This window comes from Tachypleus tridentatus, chromosome 12 (assembly GCF_004210375.1).
Source record: "Tachypleus tridentatus isolate NWPU-2018 chromosome 12, ASM421037v1, whole genome shotgun sequence".
Lineage (NCBI taxonomy): Eukaryota > Metazoa > Arthropoda > Merostomata > Xiphosura > Limulidae > Tachypleus > Tachypleus tridentatus.
In genome coordinates this window covers 84,170,709-84,196,557 of record NC_134836.1, presented here as the reverse complement: position 1 = coordinate 84,196,557, position 25,849 = coordinate 84,170,709, and the positions used below count along the sequence as shown (strand labels likewise).

The 25,849-nt window shown below is 33.3% G+C and overlaps 1 protein-coding gene across 2 annotated transcripts in view; it reads right to left on the bottom strand.

The window, feature by feature from the left end:
• Nucleotides 1–25,519, bottom strand: part of LOC143233848 (transmembrane protein 98-like) — a 31,255-nt gene extending 5,736 nt beyond the window's left edge. Inside the window, exons 1-4 of one of the 2 annotated variants that reach the window (XM_076470625.1) lie at nucleotides 25,322–25,519; nucleotides 18,312–18,433; nucleotides 9,494–9,735; nucleotides 5,977–6,093 (exon numbers count right to left, since the gene is read on the bottom strand). In XM_076470625.1, the coding sequence (XP_076326740.1) occupies nucleotides 5,977–6,093; nucleotides 9,494–9,657 (281 nt within the window). In that variant the 5' untranslated portion in view covers nucleotides 9,658–9,735; nucleotides 18,312–18,433; nucleotides 25,322–25,519. The remainder of the gene's footprint in view (nucleotides 1–5,976; nucleotides 6,094–9,493; nucleotides 9,736–18,311; nucleotides 18,434–25,321) is intronic. The other variant, XM_076470624.1, reaches the window with a different exon arrangement.
• Nucleotides 25,520–25,849: the final 330 nt, after the last annotated feature.

Here is a 25,849-nt window from a genome sequence, read left to right as displayed (position 1 = left end):
TAGACCACAATTTCACTTCACACTTTATGCTAGAAAATGTAACTGCAATAGTTAATTCCAACCTGTAATGGAAAAGATACGTTTTTAATAATAATAGGATGACCAGATGTCTTTTTACAAGCAGAATAATTCTTATGCTCTGATAAATCTTTTTTTTAATTCCTTAATGTTCACATTTTCCTTACTTCAGACAAATACATGCCACTCTGTAGAAGAGAGTTATCTCACGCATCTGAAAATAATATTATAGTACATGCCTTGAACAAAAATCCACCCCTATAAATATTAACATGGATTCCAGCAGCCTATGACTTAATCATCATTAGACTACAGCTATCCACCAGTAGGAAGGCAACACATCCTGTACATGCAGTAAGCCCCATGAACACAGAGAATCATTATTGGTGAGACAAAAAAACCACACTGAAAGTATACAGGAAAGATACGTGGTTCTACAGTGGGCTCAGAATCTACCTGAAATACATTTTCAGGTACAAAAAAATGTTACTTTCAGAAATGATACGCATTTCTACAGAACAAGTAGCTAGAAACCCAAACTGATAATATGGTAGAGAGACTACCATCATATTATCCACCACCAGTTTAGATTAAAAAAATGAAAAAGATGAGCTCCTTTCTAAATTATAGAACTGGAAATCAAAAACACAAAGAGCATGTTACTTCCTAGCGGGAGAAGTAGCATGATGGGAAAACACAAATAAGGTGGAAGAGAAAAGGATATTTTGAGCTGAGCCTTCGGTGTGGTGCCAAAGTATCAAAAAAGGTTGGCAGCATAAAAGATTACTCAACTGGTCATTATATCATCAGAGCAGCTGCATATAGTGTCACAAAGACCACAGACTACAGAGAAATACTTATCAGAATAATTATGTGCAGGAAAAGACCATTCTACACTTGTACCCCAAGGAGAGCAAAAATATCCATCTGGTTGGCATAACCACTGGGAATGTTACAGTTCTTAGAGTAAAGATAACCTTTATTATACTTTGAGGTAATTCCTCCAGTCTTTCTTCTCAATGAGAGGTGTGTCCACATGATTTCATACAATTACATCAACAAAGGGAACTCTACATACTGACTTTTTATACAGTCTAGGAAGAAAATGTGGAGAGACATTATATAGGGGAGAAACTAGAGGTACAAGGACTGAACAGGAATTTTCTATCACCTACATAAGGTCCAAAATTGACTGACTATGAAAGGGGTTACCACATATAGGGACAGCAGGTAACAGCCAAGTCTGAGGACAGGCTCACCTCTGATGCTGTCAATCTTTTTTTTTTTTTTTCCACTGAAGCCTAGTCTTCAAGGTAAAATACATGTGTATGTACTGTTAAAGCAGTCATGTGGAAAAATCTTTCTCAATAGCAAACAATGAGCAGAGAAAGATTGGCTTAACACTTTCTGTTACTGCCCATTTGGTTCAGGCAACACAATACACATGCTGTGTTTTACTGTCTTCATAATATAGATATGTATATATCAAGTTTGTTTTTGTTTTGAATTTTGCATAAAGCTGCTTGAGGGCTATTTGCACTTGTATATCAAGTAAGGTGGTTGTAAAACCATTATGAAAAAGAAACTTCTGAAGATTGGAAAATGGCAACTACAGAGGGCAATGGAAACAGAATGGCAACAGGGAGATGGTTAGAGGCAAGAGAAGTCTTGAGATAAATCTAATAGAAGAAGAGATGAAGAATAAGAAAAGCAAGATCATACACAGAAGGAGATGAGATGTATAGTACAGCTGGTCAAAGTGAAAAAAAAAAAGAGGTACTTGAAGAAGAGGTATCTCATATCAAGAAAAGACTTTGCTGATTGTCTTAAGTGAGGGAAATCTGAGTGATACAACAACAAACAACCAATACAGGACAGAGGAAAAGGAGGAAAAGGAGACTGATTGGAGAAAACATCTCATCAACTTTGCAAGCAGCTCAAGTTTTCCAGAGAAAATAGTCATAGAATAATATTAACCTGATTTTCTGTCAGAAACATTCAAGGGAAAAATATCAGTGATGGCTCCCACAAGCAAGAAGAAAATATGCCCAAAGGAAAAGACTGTACAAAGAACAGACAGCCAACAGTTTGAATGTAGAACAGGTGAAGACCCTGAGAATGAAACAAATTTCAGTCCAAGAGAGAAGTACAACTGATAAAAAAAAACAACAAAAAAGGCTAAGAAGAGACCAATAAGAAACAGGCAAACATAAATAGAATGGCCTGGAAACATACAAAATAAACCTGTATCAGCCACAGTGGAAATGGAAATAAATCTAAGAGAATTACAGGCACATAAAAATATGTTGAACCAATCTAGCTTTAGAACATTCATTCCCAATACATGTAGTACAGTCTGAGACTGGACATCAAGTGTGGAGAGCAGGTGTTGAGGGAAGTCAGAATGGCACTGATGACAGGACTCTCAAAGTGGGGACAAATTCACTGTAAATACCAGAGGATAATAAAGACCACTCTGTGGAGAGGATCTAGTTTAGGAAAGGTAGCCAATTCACCACCAAGGCTTATGCTCCAGAGACACAATAGGCATAGACCAACAAGTGGAAGTGGCGATTATGAGCTTAAACGAGGTCTAGAGCACAGAAAACAGAAGTTCTAAGAGTAAGTGTCCTGTTGGTGGATGAAAGAAATGACAAATGAAGCCATACAGATGAACCAGAAAATAATGGAAAGCCCACTGAACAGTCAATATTTTGAAAATGTATGTACACATACACACAAAAAAATGGTAGTAAAATCACAAAGTAGGGCTGAGGAATCTTTCTATGTCATTGTAGTCAGGTGAGATGATGGGCAGAGAAAACACCTGAGAGTGCATGAGTGTACCAGCTCAGAGATAAAGGGCAGCTATGGAAACAAATTGCCTCCAAGACCAGCAATGAATGGATATTAAACACATTTCAGATTTTTTTCCTTAGTGAATTACACTGTGACTTTTATTTTTGTGCAAAAATAAAAGATTCAACAATTTCAAGTTAAAGAAATCAGTCAAAACTTAAAAAAATTAAATATTAATATACATCAATCTGACTATCACATGAAACATTCCTTTTAATAAACACTATTTTGAACTGTCATGCCCTACATTTTAAAAAGTCAGAAAATAACTAAGACCATAGAATGTTATAATTTTGCTGAAATAAGTGAATGTAACAATTCTATCTTTAAGTTCATGACACATTACTTATTAAGAAGACTGTTATTAACTTTAAAACAATAATATCTCCTAAATTCCTGAGGTATTATGACGGATGAAGCATGAACAGCAGCCTCAAAACATATATTCAACTTCACAGGCACAAACAAAATGTATTACGACAAACTGTATGGCAGTTATGTTTTGAGTTTACACATTGATAAAGTATATTTTATTACAATTTACAGCCTTTACACTGAGCAATATTAGCTTTTAGAATGGGTACAATCTTCAGTCACTGGTACTTGTGTACATGATAATGATGAAAAAGTCATACCTGTTCTAAAGAATATACTTACTAACTGTAAAAGCTACAAACTGTAATACAATAAATCTGTATAACACTCCAATAACTTTAACTTTCAGTTGCCCAAACTAAACTACTTTATCTTATTTTTTATTACACTTAATGAAACTAATATAAGCACACAAGAGACTGATATTTCTTCCATATAACTTTTATCTCCACAAGTGTACAGTTTGTGTAAGAATCATAGCAAGTAACACCATGTGAAAGTATCAAATACTGTTGGTGTGAATGTGTTTTGTACTTGCTACGAGGAAAACCTATACACTGGATTAAACAATTTTTGGAACATTAATTTTATTTATTGCACAAAGTTCTTGCAATATTTAACAAAATATTACCAGTTATTGAAAAACTCTGAACTTTCTCCACATATTTATCATAAACATTGTTGCACAGTGTATTATTCACCATACCAGCTATACTCATTGGATGTTGCCTCATCTTCACTGGGTTAAAAGAAACTTTTTTATTGTTTTTGTTATTGAAACATTCCAATACTTAAATTTTCTATGTGCCATACCTTCTTCTTTGTAAGCTATGATCTTTCAAGTAATATGTATCTACAGCTGAAATTGATGATACAAAATCACAATATTGGTGCTCTCACCAGATTGTATTTTTTTTTTCACTGCAAGTGTGCCTTAAACTTTAAACATAGGTATACTTCTTTCTAAGAACACCTTCCATAGTACTTATTTTCCAACAACACTTTCATCCATATCTACACTTAATCATTACAATTGTTCTTGACTTTCTACTCCATCTAATCCATTTCTAATCTTCATCTCACCTTTATTATTATAGTTGGAAATCCTTCCCCTTTAAAAACTGTTTGAAACCTACATATTTGATAATTATATTGCACCACTATAATATATTGAAACAATGAACTGCCATTTAGACAGAAAACTTCATCACACAACTAATATTACTAAATAATACATAAAAATCAGCTCCAAACTGATTCACATGATGCTGCATTATGAAATATAACTAGGAAAATCAATGTATGCCTTCTTCAAAACACAATTAGGGCTTCAAATTAAGCCTAAAGTTGGATGCTTGGGTCAAGTAAGAAAACACAGGTGACTAATTATGAATCTCAGTCTTATTATTACCACAAACAATCATAAAAGCCACTATTTCAAGTATCCATGATCTTCTGAGGGTTTTTACAGATTTTCAAGACTTTTCTGGAAATGTAGAATCCCTTTTAACTTCCAAAAGAAGATGGGAGTTAACAATATGCAATGACCATGCCTTCAGTTGTAAGTGTGTCTACACAGATAATAGATTGATGATCGTTTAGACTCAACATGACCTAAGGCAAGTGAAGCTATATAAATCCATGCTGTAAACACAGAAGCCTAACACTGCATTTTTTAAGCAATGAATGAGTCACAGAAATACACAACAGAACTCACAGTCACCTAATTTTGAGTCATCTGTAAATATTAGAACAGAATATTAATTCAAGCAGTGTTAACAGAATAAAGGTAAATACGTCCAATCAGGAGTATTAGTAGTTAAATAATACTATAAAATTCACAGCCAAACACCAAAAAAAACATCATATTCTGCTCCTGGATAAATTAGTACAATGTACATAATAATAACAGCAAATTGTGGTGTGAGTCTATCAAAAGTGTGTGCTTACTGGTTTGTATCTTAATTTCAACAGATTTGTTTAAAAGAAATTTGATTAAGATATTGATTCATCATTGTTTTAAAACCATTAGCATGCAGAACATAAATAGTGTAAGCTTATCTTATTAAAAAGTTTGAATGCATCAAAATGGTTTAAAACAAAAATACTTTCCAAACAGTATTGCTGATAACAACACATATCACTATTTGTATAAAGCCAATAATCAGATAAAACAAAATGTTCCTAATTAACTTGTGTTTATTGCCATATAGTGTTAAACATATTTTAAACATGAAAAGTCACTTAATTTTTTCTATAGTGTATTCAAAGTAGTTGTATAATTTCCAATATTGAAAGAATTGTGCAGCAGTATTAAACATTGACTTCAAAATTCACAGTAAGCACAGAAGGAAAACAGAGCTTGTGTACATTCTCCTGATATATTCACAGTAAATAACATGGAAGAGTGGAGAACTGTAAGTTGACATATGCAAAGTATGTGTCAACTTACAGTTCTTGTGACATTTGAAACCTAAAGTCATGTGATTATAGACAACATGAGAACAACTAAACAAGAAAAGACTTTTAGTATTTCAAATGTAGGTTTGCCTGATCAGAAATCAATGTTTTAGAATTTTTGCTTAAGATTCTTCAATGTATTCTCACCAAAGTTGTGGGTAATATATAAAATAGAAACTATTAATCTCTCCATTCATGTAATGTTTATAATTATTAAAGCAATTGTGATGCCTGTAAAACTAAATGAAAGAAATTGAGACTTACGTTGCATCATCAACCCACTGTTCATCAGCAATGATTCTCTCAATATTTGGGTGAAGACGAACATCATCTAGTTCCACATCAGTTGAATCATCTGTATTGATGAGGTGTATATCTGGCCTAATCCAAAATTCAGGAAATGTTCATTTAATGTATTTAATTATTTATTAAGTGTGTTTGACTTCATGAAATAATTTTGTTAACCAGTTCATGTCTCACTTATAATATTACCCTATTTTTTTTACTTTTTATGATAATTAAAATAGTTTTATTTTGTAAAATCATAGTTTTAACATATGTAACTAAAATGTATTATAGCCATACAAATATTGAGCAATCATATTTTGAAGTGTAGTCATCAGTGGTCCTTTGTGAGCAAAGATGATGTCTCCTCAGGTGAATATGTTCTAATGTGACTGAATAATCCAATTCAAGATTTTAATTGTTTGAAACACTGTTAGCAGATAGTGCTCAGAGGAAGATATTGTCACAAAGAAGGTTTGACTTCATTCTCTTTCCTCTTCTGTTGCTTCTGCTTCTCATTTTCACATTAATCAGTTTGAATGTTTCTGTTGCATGATGGATAAGATGGTGCCAACAGGAATGATCAGACGCATACTCCTCTCACATTTTGAAACTGGTGACTTTTTTTGAGGTTAGATTTCAGATTATTCCTCAATCTTTTTACTTGTCCACCATAAGAACAAGTACTGAGACAAAGTTCCAATGACAGAACTTAATGAGAAAGATGATGTCTCTGCATATGGAAATACTGACTAGCCCAATGAAGTTGGATATTTTATTGGCTGGACTCAGGGCCTGAAGAATCTGCCTCTCCAAGGATGCTTACATTGATTCTTCTGTCATTTCATTTGATTCCAAGAAATCTGCAGATGGACTATATCAAGGGCTTTGATGTATCTTCTGCACACTGTCCATGTTTTGCTGCCATACAGGAGAACACCAATGACCAACACATTGTAGACCATCAACTTGGTTTTTTCTTCAGATCCTCATTGTCAAAAACACCTTGTCTCAGTCTGTATAAAGCATTTCCAGCACAGTTTATTCTGCTTAAAACTTCCTTGTCAAGGGTGATGTTTGAAGATAGATACTGCCATGACACAGTGATCTATGCATTCCAGTGGTTTTCCATCAATAAAACGTTTTTGGAGGTGTGAAGTTTGATCTCAAAGGTTTTGGAAGAAAGATGAGTTTGTTTTTTTTCATATTCATGGAAGTCTAAATTTTTTGTAAGCAGAATTAATTAGATCCATTTTTGTTCGAATGTCAATAGGACTAGGGGCAATTATCACACAGCCATCAACATACTGAAGGTCATTGAGAATGACAGGAATAACTAGGGTTCTGGGCCTGCCCTCATAATGATAATGAAGTTGTACTCCAGCAGGAAGGCCATTTTATATAACATAGAGGACTGGTGACAAGTAAACATTGAAGGGAGTCAGAGTGATTACACATCCTTGCTTCACACCTGTAGATTGTATAGTAAGATGATAGCACAAACAGTTACATGAGAAGTGATAAAATACTATATTATCTTGACTGCAACAACTTATGCAACTTGGTGCTCTATAAATTTTGAGATGAATTATAGCTATCCATTACATATCAGCACATCTAAACTTCTGAGATGGTCTAGAAAGAATATTTATTCACAGGAGTTTGAAAAAAATCAAGCATCGTGTAGTGTCACTGACCAAAGTGGACATTTAAATACTCACAAATAAATAAATACTGCCAGTTTACTAAAAAAAAAATAAAAATACAATATTGTAAAAGACAAAAGCAATTCTACATCAAACTTCTATTAAAATGAAGAGGAGAAAAATCCAATAACATTTTATATGATGATGTGACATTTTCAAAATAACAAAAAACTCATTGATTTTGCATCTGGATCATATTCCTGAGATGATAAATATGTGTATGTTCTACACACTGATAAATATTAATTAATCATGCATCTGTACTTCCAGTTGTTAAAAGTACACATGAGAAAATGAAGAGGCAAATAAAATGTGTTAATAGCACATTTAAGATTTTCTACCAATATATAAAAATCTTCAAAAACCCAAAGATTGTAACTATAATAGCAGTTAAAGAAATGTTAGAACTTCTAGATTAGGAGAGCTCAAAATGCAAAAGAAGCTACATTAGAAGTTTAGAAAATCAAATAAAACTTGAAGAGAGTCCAAGTTTAGTATTAAGAGCAAGTGTACATGTAACAATGCGAATAAAAAGAAATGTAATTAAAAATTACATTACTGGCATTACTTAAGTATATCTAATATAGAACATTTATGTTGCTGTTTGCTGAATATACAATAAATAACAAGTTATTAGTTCCAAATAAGTTCTGCTGATGAACTGGAAATATTCTAACATGAAAAGGCCTAACAAGAACAACAGCAAGAAATCAAACTATCTTTTTTATTGTAATAGCAAACCTTTGAAGGCAGCTCCATTGTTTCTTCATTTTGACTTTACCCCCCTTTCCACTAAATATAATGATCAGATACCTGCATATAAATCACTGAATACTGCATATGAATATAGGTGTCCTAAATGTAAATTACGTAAATACAGACTATCAGTAAGACATTAACAACATATATAACAAGAGCATGAAACACAGGATTCACATTATATTCAAATATTAACATGTATACATTAAATAACTGTAACAAAACAAAAAATACAGTAAGTTTTAAACTTTTTGACAGTGCTGGAATTGAACAAGAGTTAAAAAAGGAAAGCCTTTTAACTAATGCTCAAACCATTGTTGTATCTGCAAAGTAGTGCTCGGCTTTATTATTTTCTTAAATACAAACTATGATTTGTGTTTGACCTTTTTCCACCTGCAATATTTCAACTGTAAAATATTTCACATGATGAGAAACAAATAAATGCTTCCAGTAGTAATATTATACCATTGAAACAAGAAAACTGGCTTGCTAATTTACCAGTTTCTCTGAACAATATTGAAGTTAATTCAATTAAAAAAATAAAAAAACAAATAACTGGTGTTACCAATGAATAACAACTAATATTATGTTATTAATCCTTATCCTAATTTTGTATTGTAAGTGAACTGTATTAAAATGATTAATAAACTACACTTACTTTAGTTCAAACCATAACTCCTGTTCATACAATTGATGATATAAATAATGCCTAGACTACTAATATTTCTGTCATTCTCCAGTTGGCCTGATGAGCTAAGCTACTGGGTAAAAAAACTCAATACCACTGGATATGGCAGACAGTATTTACTTGACTTACTGTTATATATATTTCTGTTTGCTTGAACTCATAATTTCTTAGTATATAGTGTATATTCTTTAGATATTTCAAAAAAACTTAATTGTAAAATTGAGAGAATCTGTAAACTAATATATTCAATATAAAATGTATGTTATCTATTTTATTATGCATAAAAGGTTGTTATTGTTAATGATAATTTATGTTTTATTCAATTAAGTTTTCACTATCTTACCTATTGTCATTAAGTTGAGAAGAAAGAAGATCTGACTGGCGACAGTACTTTTGACGACAAACTATAATCAATGCTACCAAAGACCCCAAAAACACTACAGCTAGTACACTGATGGCCACTGCCACAACAGCTTCCATGCCTGCCATAAAGCCTACTTCAACCATTAATATATAGCATCAAAATCTTCAAATATTTTGTGGTATAATGATTCACAGTTTTCTTTGTGTCCAAACTCTCAAAAACTATAAATAAAACAGCAAAATAAAGAAAAACTGAAATACAGCACCATAAAAACAAACAAAACTGAAAAAATCTTAAGTATGTATGCAACAAAGCTTGTCAAACTTTGTGAGAAAAACAAATATAAAAACAAAATTCTGGTAAACATAAAAAAATCACAAGAAAAATTTAGACTAGTAAAAGTTTTAACCATTTTCCAATTTAAAGAATGCAGTAGTATGTTAGACACATTAAGCCAAATAGGGAGGTCTGAGTAAATACAAGAATTTAAAACTTGCACTAATTACATGGTATCAGATATTGTAACTCATGTGGAATTTTGGTACAGTAAGTAATGAATCAGTAAAAGCCTTTAGCACGTAATACATTTCATAACTAATTTCTTATTTTATTGTTTGCAGTCTCACTCACCATTAGTTCAAATCAAACACTTTTAAATAACATACAGCTAAGGGAATTATTTTTTTTAATTGTGCTCAAGTTTACATATGTGAATGTACTATTTTGAAAGCCTTACGATATTTGAAAGAAAACCAACAAAACTTATATTTCTCATACATGCACACCTACTGAGGTACAGACAGAACAAGAAGGCTCTTGGGTACTTTAACCCTCAATGAAACTTCTGAATGTGACCTCCAGCAGCTGAAAACAAGTTCTGAGTGAAGCCAAGCAATGTAGAGGTACTTGTACACATCATTACATACTAAATACTACCTACCTAAACAACCAAGATACCTTTAAATATTTACACAGAGCAAAGTAGACAGTTGACAATGAGATTTAACTATACTGAAAATATTATATACACATTTCATGTACAAAGTACATAGAGAAACATTATTTTAAACAGATCATTCATCTTCTTAAATATATAAAAAAAATGAATTTTATAAAATAAGTTATTTAATTACTGAACAAACTTCTAAAAGTTCAAAAATTTAACGTGTAGAATTAATATTGCTTGATATATTGGACAAGTTGTACCAAAATACTTTACCCTCTACACGCTTTTTTTTATTTTCCCCACACTGTCCATTCCATTACTATGAAAATGTTTCAGATAGATTTCTAAGGAGTCATGAAAGATCCAGAAAATTTTGAACATTATATGTACATTTAAAGATGTGTGCTTTGAAACCTGAAATAAAAACTACATACACAAATATATAAATCCATTTAATTGACAAACCTCCAACAGCATACATGGTAAAAATAATTTAAATTAATGCAACAATATTATCATTTTGCTTTTGTCTGCAGTACCCACCCAGTAGTTTGACTGCCAGCACTAGGAAGAATACATAACAAAAAATTATAAAAAGCTTTAAATCAATTTAGACTGTAGCAGTTTTAATGTAAATCATAATTTCTTTTAGAGTTTGTGTTTACAGTTTTCTATATGCTACACTGTAAAATCTGTGATGCAAATATAGTATAAGCATTTCTGAAAAACTGATCTAGCAATATTAAATTAAAGTCCTAAACATTTTATTCTATTTTTTCTTATTCCTTGAATAAGAAGTTTTATTCAAAAATTCCTCATTCCTGCTCAATGCCATTTAAGGATTCTCTTAACTAACACTTGAAACAGGAAGTGTTTAGGATTTTTTTTTCTTTATTTACATTCATGCATGTAGATAATATTTTGACATGCTTCATACATAGATAAGGGTAAGGGTGTAGATTTGGTCTATGGGGATTTTCAGAAAGCATTTGACAAAATGCCACATAAAAGGCTTATAAAGAAACATATAGATGTGGGAGATAAGTTAGCTAATTGGATAAAAGAGTGGTATGATGGATGAAAGGGTTGTTTTAAATGAAGTTCAGTCAAATTGGATTAACATTGCAAATAGTGTACCTCAGGGTTCCGTCTTAGGACCATTGTTTGTTTGTTTTTGTTTACATTAATGACATAGCTGAAGGAATGGTCAATAAATTACAAAAAATTGTTTATGATATCAAAGTCTTGAGTTTTGCTGGCTGTGAAGAGGATGCTGCTGCTTTACTAAAGGATTAAAATAATTTGTGAGTTGAGAAAATAACTGGCAGTTAGATTTTAATTACGATAAATGTAAGATCTTTCATGTGGGTTATTATAATTTGAATTATAAGTGTAATTTTGATGGGAATAACCTTAATAGTGTCACAAAAGAAAAGTATTTTGATGTAATGGTTGATCAGCCTCTTAAGCCATCCAAGCAGTGTGCTGTTGTTAGTAGTAGGGCAAATAGGATTTTAGGTTGTATCTACATGAATACTGAATACAAGTGTAAAGAGGTTATAATTTCATTATATTGGTCATTGGTTAGGCCACATTTGGAATACTGTGCACAGACTTGAGCTCCTTACCTAAGGAAAGCCACTGAATTGTTTGAAAGGATCAAGGAGCATCAACTAAAATGGTACCTGGGATGGAAGTGTGGTCACATGAGGATCCTTAATATCCTTCAAATTGTTTTCTCTTGAACAAAGGAAGAGTTACAGGGGATCTTATTGTAATGTGTAAGATTATAAAAGGAACTGATAATGCTAATGCATCAACATTTTTCATACTTAACAGTGAGAATTATAGAACGATGGGACACAGATTTAGGCAAGGTAGAAGCCATTTTCAGCTAAAACAACTTAATTTTTCAAATGGGCTGAGTTGGCTTTGGATGATGTGAAGGCATTAAATTTGGGTTAATTTAAAAAAAAACTTGATAGATATGTGAATGATAAGGGCTTGCTTTAATTTTTGGTTAGCTTAGAGGATAGCTGAGATGGATCAATAGGTCCCTTGTTTTCCCTAAACATTATGTTATATCACAATCATATGCTAAACATCCCACAGAGTACTGAAATGTCAGTGAAAGTAAAAAGATGTGCCCTATGGTGTAGAGTAGTTAGAGCATGATGAACCATACACCACAAGTCAACTACATCCAAACCCCAGTCCACCAGGAACCAATATCCATGTGGAGGAAGGATGAGAACCATATTGTGAGTAAGTCAACCACAATCTAAAACCCAGCTGTCAGGAACCAGCATCCCAGTGGGTAGTAGAAAAGAGGACTACACCAGCAAGAAGTCAACTACAATTAAAACCCAGCCAGCTGGTGAGGGTATGAAAAAGGATCATACTGTCTTTATCTCAAGTTCAGGAAATCAGTGGCTTGGAACTAGAAAACAGTAAGGACTTCCATAGTCCACATAAAGGAAAAAGTGGACAAAATGTGGTGGAGAGTCTATAGGAACAACACCATCACAGTAAATGGGATGGGCAGCTACCCTTTTCTGCTTTATCCATGGCTGACTGCAGTCCATAGCAGATACATCAATGAAGCAAATATACCAAAACAAATCTACAAGCAATACTGTGGAACACCATATATATGCAAAAACGGCTCGTTTGGGTTGAGAAAATATTTTACGTAAAAGAGCAAAAAACGTTTCAACCTTCTTTGCTCTTCTACGTAAAATATTTTCTCAACCCAAACGAGCCGTTTTTGCATATATGTATTTCTCTACAAGTGGGTTTTCTCGACATCACTGTGGAACACCATATCTCAACAGTGAGCACATTATGGCCATGAGAAACATACCTGATCATTCACCACTTGCCACAGAGCAAAATCGAAACAATAAAAGGAGAAAAAACCCTGGAAAAAAAAAGATATGAAGATAACTTACCCAGGTACAGACTGACTGAGGTCTAAAGAATGGTTATAGGGTGAATATGATAACCAAGAGATAAAGACACAGCAATACAATACAGATAGTGAGATATGAACATATGTGGGATAGTCCACATGCCTGATTGAAGAATTTCTACCAAAGGATAATGGAGGAGATGCTGGAGAAAAGTAAGGTGCCTGATTTGAGAAGAAGATAAATTAAGACAATGATAAGAAAGAATAAGGCATCTGAATTATACTCTGAACCCAACTGGTCAGGGTAGAAGGAGAAAGATCTCAAACAAAGGATGTCTGCCAAGAAATGAATAAGTGGGAACAAGTTTATGGAAGGAAGCCATGCAAACAACATATAAATGGAGAGCATGAACATGGCATAGTAGCCTATCCATAATCAGACCAAGGAATAAAGATGGAAAATGGAAGGAAGGGAAATTGGCAAGTAGAAAGAATTATCCTCCCAAGCTGCAAAGGTTGTGGGAAGGAAAGATTGCTCTGGATAAAAGAGAACATATGTGGAATGATACAAAGTTCATGAAATGCCAACAGCAACTAAATCCAACAGACTATACCTACATGCTAATAGGAGAAAAAAATGAGCCTAACAGGATAAGTGAAAAATTGTGCATGAGAACAGATGTTCAAACAGAGGCAAAAAGTGCCAATAAAGAACCAATCAACATCCCAATCTGGAAGGGCTGCACCCTGAAGTGGACAACTAATATGGAAGGAAAGCAACATGATAGAAAGATCAAGAATTTATGGTACCTAGAAAACAGTGTGGGATAAGACAGCCCAATAAACTGTGATTGAGGAGACAGAAGACTCGTTTTCAAACAGCTAAGTGAAGAAATCCATAAAGTGATGAAAAGTAGGTCAAGTGGCAAAAAAGACTGATTCAAAGACCAATGACAGATGCCATACATAATTCCCAGAGATATGTAGTTGATAAAGAAATTGGAACAAAGCTGTGTTCCTCCCTAGGAGATCCCAACAACAGATAAACCATGTGTGTAAGGATAAAGCCAAAGAAGATAAACATGCCAATGTGAAAGTAATAAAGGAAAGACAATAAGGGCTCCTGAGCTCCACTAGTAGAGTTATATGGGGTTAAAAATGCATTGGAGTGTACTGATGAACAGTGCTCTGGAAACAATGCAAAAGACATTTATTCTATCTAAAGATAGATAGTCCATAATAAGTTAATACCATCCAGTAGATCTAGATCAGTGGTGCACAAACTTTTTGAGTTAGACACAAACAGACTTCTTGTAACCGTTGGAGGCCAAAAAACGTGAAGATTAAAATCGTCGCACAGTTGTTTCACACAAGATGGACATCACATTTAAGAACACAAATAACAATTACATCAAAGAGTTGCACATTATTTTAAGAAATGTTATGATACTTCAACTGTCACAAAGTCAGTGCGGTGGATGGTGCTGCATGTCATCTATGAGCTTAAAAATGTCCGGCTTGATGTTTGACATTGAAAAACGCAAGACTGCTTCCAGATGATCATCAGTCAGCTGATTGCGAGTGTTGTTTTTGTTCAGTTTCATATGCGAGAAAGCCTGTTCACAGCAGTACGTGCTGCCAAACATGCTGGTGTGGACAGTGCGTCCTCTTTCAGATTAGCAAATGTATCAGGCAACGTTTTGTAGAAGTCAAGCAAACTGTTTTCTCTGTAAATAGCAAGCAGTTCATCAGATGCCTGAAGATCAGTAAGTTCAAGCTGATATTCTGCTGACAAGTCATCCACTGACACACTGAACGGATCAGCAAAAAGTTTCATCAACAATCTGCATTGGTCAAAGGCATGAAACCTTGAGTTGAAGGATTGAATCAAGGTATCTAGCTTCCCAACATAAACTTGTGTGTCAATGTCCTGATTCTTCTGTAGCTGTGACTGAAAAGTGGGAAAGTGCACAAAGTTGCCTGATGCTGCTTGCTGCCGGAACAACTGCAACTTTGTCCTGAAAGCTGAGATGTGATTTGCAAGCTGACAGATAAGCTGATTTTTACCTTGCAACTTCAAATTCAAATCATTCAAGTGTTGTGTCATGTCTACCAGAAAGGTCAAATCAGCTTGCCATGTTGGATCAGTCATGGAAATCACTTCTGTGTCTTTGTTCTTGCTTCTGAGGAATTCTATCACCTCATCAATCAACTTCCAGAATCTTGTTACGTCTGCTGAGAGGTGTGAAATTCTTCGTTGAACTGTCATACGATTCAAAGCCACAGTCTGTAACTTGTGAACTGCTTCTGTACACAACTTTTCCAATGCAGTAATCATACATTGCTTGACAAAATCACCATCAATGAACGGTCGGCCAGATTTCGCTATCAACAACGAAATATTGTAACTGACCTCACATGCTGCACCTAAATCTGCTGACTGCTTTGAGAAAACATTCTGCTAGTGATTCAGCAACCACCGTAGAGATTCAATTCAAGCTGTTTATTCATCACCGACAACGTTGTGGAAATCTTTATGCTTTGACTCATAATGACGCTTTATGTTGGATACCTTCGCCACTGCATCTGTCGAATGACACAGCAGAAAAATAAATCAAGTTCTTCTGTTGTTGAACAAAACAGTATTGCGCAGTCCAATCGTCATGAAACTGCTGGTTTTCGTCGTCAACTTTTCTTTTACAATTAGCTGCCATTTTTGTTATGAATTAATATCAAAATAGGGCTCGTAAGTAAATCTCGAAGAACAATCGGGACGTACGAGATTTCATAATTAAGGAAATATTACGTCATTGCAACAATGATTAAATTCCTATGCATTAACGAGATTTGCTTATTAAATTTTCTTTATTGCTCAACACAAATATGGAACCATCCAGTATCTAATATAATGCATATTCTTCTATAGCACTTAATCTTCGTGCAGGTGTGAACTCTAAGCACACGAACTCTATGTTTGACTTTCTCGTTGGACATTGTGGGCCACTCGGCAACTTGTCGCGGGCCGGACTTTGTGCACCACTGGTCTAGATGGTCTTTGTGAAACACTCCATTTTGACAGATCCTGTTGCAACCAGCAGTAATTACAGTGTAAGTGGTTGCTAATGTGGAATTCTGCGAAAAATGAAGGGACCCTGGAGATAAGAGTATATGACTGAGAAAAATACTCCTCTCTGATTAAAATCTAACAGATATGGTCAAAATAACTACAGGGAGTAGTCAAAAACTCTCAAAAAAGGAAACTGACAGATCATGTAATTAATGAGATGGGAAAGCATTAGAAGTAAGTAGTCCATATACCAGCCTCCTCAATATATTTGAGAGAGAAATTCAACCAGGCAGTTAATGACATTGAGATATGACAAATCTGGTGAGGTGTGACATGCAAAAGATTCCTTTCCTGTAATGATAATCTATTACAAGCCATGTGAATCTACCTATACAGCCACCTTGTGAAGGTAATGGGGGATAAGTCATGGGAAACAGAAGGATCTCAATTTATACACATTTAGATCTAGTACCTCAAAACAAGTTAGTATGAGCTACATAACATTTTAGGGCATAACAAAAAAAATCAGGATCATAGTAATCCCAAATGTGAGAAATGGCTGCCAAATTGATTGGTGATAAGGATCTTTCTTCTTCTGGAGAAGAAAAGACCTATTGGGATAAAGCAGAAAAAATGTGGAATGATAAAGAGTCCGAAGCATATGGACTGCAAAAAATCTCTAACTGATGGTGTCCACAAGCCAACAGCATCAAAAAATATAATTTAAGAGAATTGTGAAAAAAAGAACAAGCTGATTGCTCAAAGAGACGATGAGACAATACATAAAAACTATAAGATACCCATTCAGGTTTGGAATAAAAATATATACATATGGATTACTGATTGAATTTCTAATTGTGAAAATATGCCAACATAAAAATCATCTAAATTTTAAATAATTCAGACTAATTAGGGTATTAAGAGTATTTAATATTTTTATAAAAAAAAAGATGTAATTTTAGGAGATTAAGAAAAAGCAACCTTTGATACTTCAGAAAACAGGATTATGAACAAGGGACACCTTGACAAAAAAAAAATCCACCTATTATTTTTCAGGAAATAATTTATTCCTCTCCTAAACCTTTATAAGTTATCACCCTCAACAACTCTTGATGGTAACCTATTTTATATGCTAATCACCTTGTCTTTTTTCAAATCTTACACTTCTGTCTTCTTATCTCTTGTTCTCAGAATTCAGCACAAAGAAATCAGAAAGGCCTTTATCTTATCATACCCTTGCATAAACTTGTAAACTTCATTAATATCTTTCCATTCCTGAAATCATACTAGTAATCCTCCTCTGAGCACCTTCCAACAAGTCAATATCATTTCTTATTTTCAGTGAAAAATACTGAACAAAGTTTTCCAACTGAGGCCTAACTAGCAATTTCTAGAGAAATAATTATCTCTTTTAGCTTGTGATACATACTAAAATATAATTGGATTTGCAACTAGGATCAGAGCACTACTTTGATGGCTTCAGCAACTTATCCACTACTATGCAAAGATCTTTTTTTTTTCAGTAATGCTACTGAGTTGGTTTGTATCTTTATCAAATGCAAGATTCAATTTAGGATAAACCAAATGCTTTACCTTGTAATTACTATAATTAAAAATTTTGTGACATCCTACTTTCATCAATACAATTATAAACTACAAATATGTAAAATGTCTTAAGACATCTGGAATACCAATTCAATAAACCTGTTGCATGGTTTATTTTACTGCATTCCAGAAAGAAAACTAACAAAAATTACTGACTGAAATAATTCAGAACCTGAGACGAACTTTTATAGGTTATGTAGCTTCTGAAAAATATTTTCATACATGGCACTGTGGTAAGTTTTTCAAAGAAACAATTAAAAATGCTTACCTTTGTCACATATCTCAAGTTTTTGTTTTTTTTATGTCTTCCTACATTATGGAATGTTTCAGTTGCTAAAGTTTTCTTTTTCTTCAGTTGCACTATAGATGGTGTGAACAGTATTCCAGATCCTAAGAAATTAGTGGTGAGAAACACAATAAATGTAAATAAAATTAATATTAGCTCTGAAACTGTTATTGAAAAATTGGGAAGTTCAAAAAATGATAAGGCTTATGTGTCAGATAATTTCAAGTGTATTAAGAGGTCATTGATTGCAAAAGATGTTCCTATTTTGCAAGTCTTTAAGGAATAGGCAGGTAACAGAAGAATGGAAATTGGGTAAAGTTGCACCTATTTTTTAAGGGAAGATGACAAGCAATCTTCAGGTAATAGTAGGCCAATTAGTGTTACTTTTGTGATTGTAAACATTTTGAAGAGATGGAAAAGGTAAAGATAATTTGCAAGTCAAAGTTTTAATTTTGTTGCAGAACCAGAATTGTTTCACACAGAAAAATCTTGTCTCACAAACAGAGTTAAATGAGTTAACTGAATAATCAAAATTATGATTAACTGATTAACAATACAAAAATAATCAAGTTTAGTGTTTCAAATTATTACTATTTTCGATTATTCCAATGATTCATTAATGAATATTATGATTAAATTAATTAACATGAAAATAATCAATTATGGAAATGGGTTTTTTTAAATTGCCATTGCTATTGTTATTGTTATTAAGCACAAAACTATATAATGTGCAAGTGAGGGGGGGTGCTTCAAGACTTGAATGCTTTGTCTTGTGTTTTATTGTATAACTACTCTAGCTATTTTGAGTTGTCATTAAATATGAGCTTTTGACTAGAGAGAAGGCAATTTGCTATTCACACTAACTATAAAATGTCTGGATACTTACATATTAAAAGCATATAAATTTACTGACTTATTTACACTGTTATGGCTCTAATTTATAATTGCTTAACAATCTTATTTACTAATGTATAAGAATGCACAGATCTGGAAGAGGGGCCAGTCTCTCATTAGTTTGTGTTCCAGAAATTAATAATGTTTTTTTTTTTTTTAATGATGTACAAGTAGGCATAGATTTAGGGGAGTACAAACTATTCTATCTTTTTCAGAAATTAAAAATAAAATAGTCATATAGCATTAAAAAGAAATATTACGTGTGTTTCTATTTGATTGGACTGTTAATTACTATAAAAACTTTTCTGGTTTTCTAAAGTCAACACAACAAATAATTCATTATTTCTAAATGAATGCAACAATAAGAAAATCGATTAAATGTTACCGTGGTAAATTTTTGCACATTGGCTTTTTCCCCACTAACAATGTTTGTGTGCTCTTGACTTTAGATTTGTTTTTGAAGTTAGTATTTCTTAGTTGCCTGCAGCTCATATAAAATTGTTATAAAATTAACTTTTCATTGGTTGAAAGTTATAGTACCCACAAGAAAACTATTTGTGTTGTTGATATTCAAAATAACCAAAATGTAACTGCTATGACATTTAAGATGTGACTTAAAAAAATTAAACATAGGCATTTGTTTATGAATGTTAAAATATTAATTTAGGTGTGGTTATCATTAGTTTGTTTCTACATAATTACAACTATTTAATTTACATTACAAAATTCGTAACATTTGTTACTGTTTTAGTTTTTTATTAATCACATTATTAAAGATATCAGCTTTTAAATAATTGAATTATAACCTATATTACTCTTTATGATTTAGAAAGCTTTGTATTCAATTACTAAAGTTGCAAGCAACACATAATTATAGCAAAAAAAAAAGTAATGTAAATTTATCAGTAATGCTGGTTGAACCATTAATCAAAGAGAAGGACCATGCACTCTTCAACCAGACAGCTTCATGTTAAATCTGAATTGGAATTATGAGTGAATTACCATGGAAGCTGGTGCCACTCCTATCCACATCTGCAAAAAACATCCAGGGATCCTAGTAGGAGTGTCCCCAACTTCACTCTCTTCAAGAGTGAAGGAACACACTCAAATGCTCTGTCCACCCCTCCAACAACTAAAATCTGAAGGTGGTAAGGATTCCCACGGTCCACTAGTAGAATCTTGGAGGAGGGAGATGGTGATAAAATGCAGTGGAGAGCCCTAAGTAACAGCACTCTGGAAACAGTGCAATAAGTGAACCAAGTTCCACAAGTTTTTAAAAACAAATTGATCCTGATTTACTCAACCTGAAGATTAGCAGGTATCGGCAGAACCACCTTTAGCTTTACTCATGATTGTCCACCTGTGGCAATTCATAATAAGGTAATAACCATCCAATAGGTGCCTAGATGGTCTTATGGAACACCCTATTTCAACAGGGCCTGTTGCAACTTGTATTAATTATAGTAAAAGAGCTGGGAAGAAAAAGCATACCTGTCTGGACAACACTTGCCACAGAGGGGGATCCAATAAAAAATAAAGGGATCCTGGAAATAAAAGTATATGACCAAAGAAAATACTCATCTCTGGTTAAAGTCTAACAGATGTGGTCAAATTAGCTACAAAAGAAGATGCTGCCAGATCATACAAGTAATGAAATAGAAAAGTATTAGTATTAGTTCACATCACACCCTGTACAATGTCTTCCAGAGCAAACAAAAACAAAAAAACAGCACAACCAATGATATAAAGATATGATGGATCTGGTGAGATGTGACATACAAGACTCTTCTCCTGTAATGATAATCCATTACAGGCCATGTGAATTAATTTACACAGCCACCTAATGAGGATAATGAGGGATAAATCACAGGAAACAGAAGGATCCTAATGAATGAAAAAATTGGTTTCTAGTATCTTAAAATAAGTTAGTAAAAGCCACATAATACCTGAGGCCCATGACAGGACATAACAAATGATCATGTTCAGAGTGGTCTTAATGGTGAGAAATGGCTGGTAAATGGATTGGTTCGAAGGATTCTTCCCTGGCTGCCAGTCTTGGGAAGAAAAGATTTATCAGGACAAACTGGAATGATAAAGAGCCTGATGCACATGGATTGCAAACAACTCTGAATGATTATGTCCAAAAAACATCAACAAAAAAAATATATTCTAAGAGAGAGGTGAAATAAAGAACATAAACTAAGGGATCAAAGAAAGGATGAGACAACACATATAAAATTGTAAAATCTCCATTCAGCAACTGAAAAGGTAGCACATAATCTTTGTGCATAAACTCATAAAACCTCCAAGAAGATTCTGCTATGGGAATATGGAGATAAGTGTTGATAACATCAAATTTGGTCATCTAAAGCCCTGGTGCAAAGTGCCATCAGAGGATGAGAAAAAATACAATAGTGAAGCAAGGAGACTGTAAAAATTAATTGTGTCAAGATAGATCAATGATTGGATGTCAATCTCCTGTTTTTCTGAGTATCACAACTAAATGGAAATAAAATTTTGGAAGAATTGGACTCACCTCCCTACTGCCTTTTTGTCTGACAATTATTATGGCCTAGGAATGGATCTGTTGGAAGTAAAAAAAGTAACAGTTTGAACAGACAAAGGCAGAAGTAGTGTAAATTGAATGACCAACCCTGAAGCTGGAACCTGATGTTCCCATGGATCCCTAGTGAAAGAGATCCAAATTTTAGGAAATAACGTAATCATGTACACACTGATTCCCAACTCCTGTTAGTTAACAAGTTAGTTGAATTTGTTGATATTAAATATTTTGGGTGTGGTTGGCTGTGAGGAGGATATATGACAAAAGTATTTAATTATTTGGGAAACTGGACAAATAAATGACAATTATACTACATGCAAGGTAGTGCATGAGGGTTACCTAAATCTAAACTGTAAATATCACCTTGAGGAAAAGCAACTCAGAGTTATGGAAGAAAATGGCCTTAGTACTTTTTTTCATCAGTCTTTTGAGCCTTCTAGACAGTGTGTAATTGCCAGAAGGAAAACAAATAGTACTTCCTGTTGTATCTGTAGGAATACTGATTACAAGTCAAAATCAGCTATCATTTCTTTAAACAATCTCTTGTTAGGCTTTATTTGGAGTAGCAGAAGATTACATAACATTAAAGACAACACTGAACCTGCAGGTTCATTCATTAAACTTTAAATAAAACAAAGACCTCTGAGGCACTCCTTTGCATTTAAAGTTTATCATTTTCCCTTAAATTTACCTCATCCACCCTATCTGGAAGCAACACATTCCAAAGCCAATCATCATGCTAAACAAATAAAACTCTTATTCTGCATAAATGTACCTTTTTGTCCCCTAGTTCTACCATTTTCACCATTAAATATGAAAAAAAAGATACATCAGCACTGTTAATTTACCTAATAATCTTAAATGCCTCAATCATATCCCCTCTAACACTTCTTTTTTTTACAAGAGAAAACAATTTGAGATCTTACTCTGTCCTTGCAGGCCCTTTCCATCACAGGACTTTAATCCAGTTTGACTGAGCTCCATTTATAATAATGGCTCCCCTAATTCAACCATTTTTCAATTCAATGAACCAACTTATCTTCTCCACCTATTGAGATAATAGTTTAACATTCCTTTTGTGTGACATTTTTCCAAATACTTTCTGAAAAACCAGATGCATCAAATCAACACCCATGCCCTCATCTACATAAGCAGTAAACCCTTCAAATAATGTCAAAAGATTAATATAAGGTAAATTTTTCCTAGTAAATTCATGTTGATTCTCCAACAACATCAGACTTTTAAAAACCTTTCCAAACATTGATGTAACTCATAGAGCAAAACTAAAAATCAACATTGTAATGAGTAAATAGTTTAAGATGCCTTTCTTATGATCCTACTTATAAGGTTTAGAACACATTGTTTCACCAGTTACATACCCTCAAAGTTAACAATACTTTTGGCTGTAAAAATATCTGAACAGTTTTCATCACTTCCCTCAAAAAGCAAAAAAAAACACAACCTTATCTTCTGCCACTTGCTTACAAAACATATCATCAAGCAATTCACATATCCAATTTTTAACTACCATTAAAACCCTTGCAGAAATATTATCTGGTCTAGAAGCCATATTCTTTAAACTTTACAATTTTTTCTTAATCAACTTATAATTAATGCAATCTTCTAGTTTGACCATATTTCCATTTAACAATTATTTAGGGCGAGGAATACTACTTAAATTTTCATTAGCAAAAGCTTGGGTAGAATTTACTAACCTGACCATCCTATAACCATCAGTAGGTTTCCTTTTTCATCCCTTAAAGGCATTAATTCCATCCTAATATTTTACTTGCCCTTAATATATTTAAAGAAATCCTCACAGTTAACTTTTTACATTTTCAGACAATCTTTCCTACTACTTAATGCCTTGCATGATCATATCTAATCCTCTAAATCTTCTAACACAGAACTCAATTTAAGCTTCGTAAGTTTATAATGTTCTTAACTTTATCCCTTATATCATTTGTAAGTCAATCTAGTCTTTCTTATAACTACCCTTACTTTTGCTGTAAGAAACATGTCTATTTACAATACTTAAAAATTTATTTTTAAATTTCATCACATTTGATGAGCACCCTATGTTATTTCAGTTTACTACTTCACAGAAGATAATTGATGTCCTGTTCCTTTAAAATTAGCAACCAAATCTTCATAATTTCTTATCTCACATTCAATAGAACATCAATTATCAAACCTGAGAAATGATCACTTGCATTTATACATTCCCTAATCACCACCATCTCAGCCATTTCTGTATTGGATGTTAATAATAAACCTGTTTCTAGGATGCTTGCTAACCAAATGATGAAGAAAACTATCCTCAACAGTTTTTAAGGAGCTTTCTTCCTTATACAATTATGAGTTGGTTCAAATTCCCCAACCATATGCCTCAAATTAAAATACCACATAATTATGGAGAAGGGATCAGAAGGAGTTTAATGAGAATTTTTAAGCTTGTTAGACATAAGAAATTGTTTGTTTTGGAAATTTCGCACAAAGCTACTCGAGGGCTATCTGTGCTAGCCGTCCCTAATTTAGCAGTGTAAGACTAGAGGGAAGGCAGCTAGTCATCACCACCCACCGCCAACTCTTGGGCTACTCTTTACCAACGAATAGTGGGATTGACCGTCACATTATACACCCACACGGCTGGGAGGGCGAGCATGTTTAGCGCGACGCGGGCGCGAACCCGCGACCCTCGGATTACGAGTCGCACGCCTTACGCGCTAGGCCATGCCGGGCCGACATAAGAAATACATAAACTTATGATATTTTTGCTTAAGTTATTTTCTAATTGAATGGTTATGGTAGAAACTGCAACACTGCAGAAGTTTAACATCAGACTGAACGAGCAAGTTCTGGTATAGAAAAAGGGGTTCCTATAATCAATTTGGAGTAAAATGTTAGTAGAAAATGGGATAACCTATAAACAAGTCAAACAATCTCTTCCTTTGAAAACAAAATATATTTCTATTCCTACCATAAGCCTCATCAAGCACAGTTTCAAATCTATATCAGTATACATAATAATTGCACTTCACTAGTTCAATATTTATACTTTCACTGTATTTTAAGACTTAAGTTATAAATAAAATGATGGCCTAATAACACTATGTAATGTAATAAATCACATAAATTTTGTTTTACAGTCTACTGTCATCTACATATACATGACTTTTTTTCATCCTTATGCCACGAAATAATGAATTCCTACCTCACATCTTGAAATATTCAAATTCTTCCTCACATTATGTCTTGAAATATTTAAGTTTATTGTAATGTTGTAAAATATAGAGTTCATTATTATTACTTAGCTTTACTTACTGCCTAATTCTTACAATAAAAAAGTCGTTAATATTTAGAAAGTTGTCACGTTATAGCTGGGTAAAACGTAGTCTATAGGCCACTAGCTTTAACTTCAAAAAAAAGAATACAGTTAACTCAGGTCTAGCCCATTAACTCCAATTAGTTCAAATTCAGGATTTGTAAATCAAAATTTCAACTTTTGAATACTGAAAAAACAAAAGTTATTTACCAATTAGTTCGATGAGATTATTATGACCACTGTCGAGACACTTCAATATATATAAGAGCAATGAAAGCTTGATATTGTAAAGTTAAAAAGAAACAAAATTGTATAATACAGAAAAAGAAAATTAAGTACGTAAACAATCTATACGTAACCTTTATATTACAATCAGTATTATTTTGAAAAGCGACATCTACCACATGGGTGAGAATAGCATTTTTTATTATTTCGAAATTTTCTCTTTCAATTTTGAGTAACGTTTTTAATAAATACGGATGTCATAATTCAAAACATATCATGTTAAACTTTTCTGAAATAATTTATTCAACTGTAAATATTCACAAGTAAAAAAAAAGAAAAAATCAATATACAATTCAGCAAAGTAAGGGAGAAAACAAAACAAATTATTTAGCCTCAGACATTTTGCAATTTACAAATTCCATTGGGCCCGGCATCGCCAGGTGGGTTAAGGCTTGCGACTAGTAATCTGAGGGTCGCGGATTCGAATCCCCGTCGCACCAAACATGACGTTAT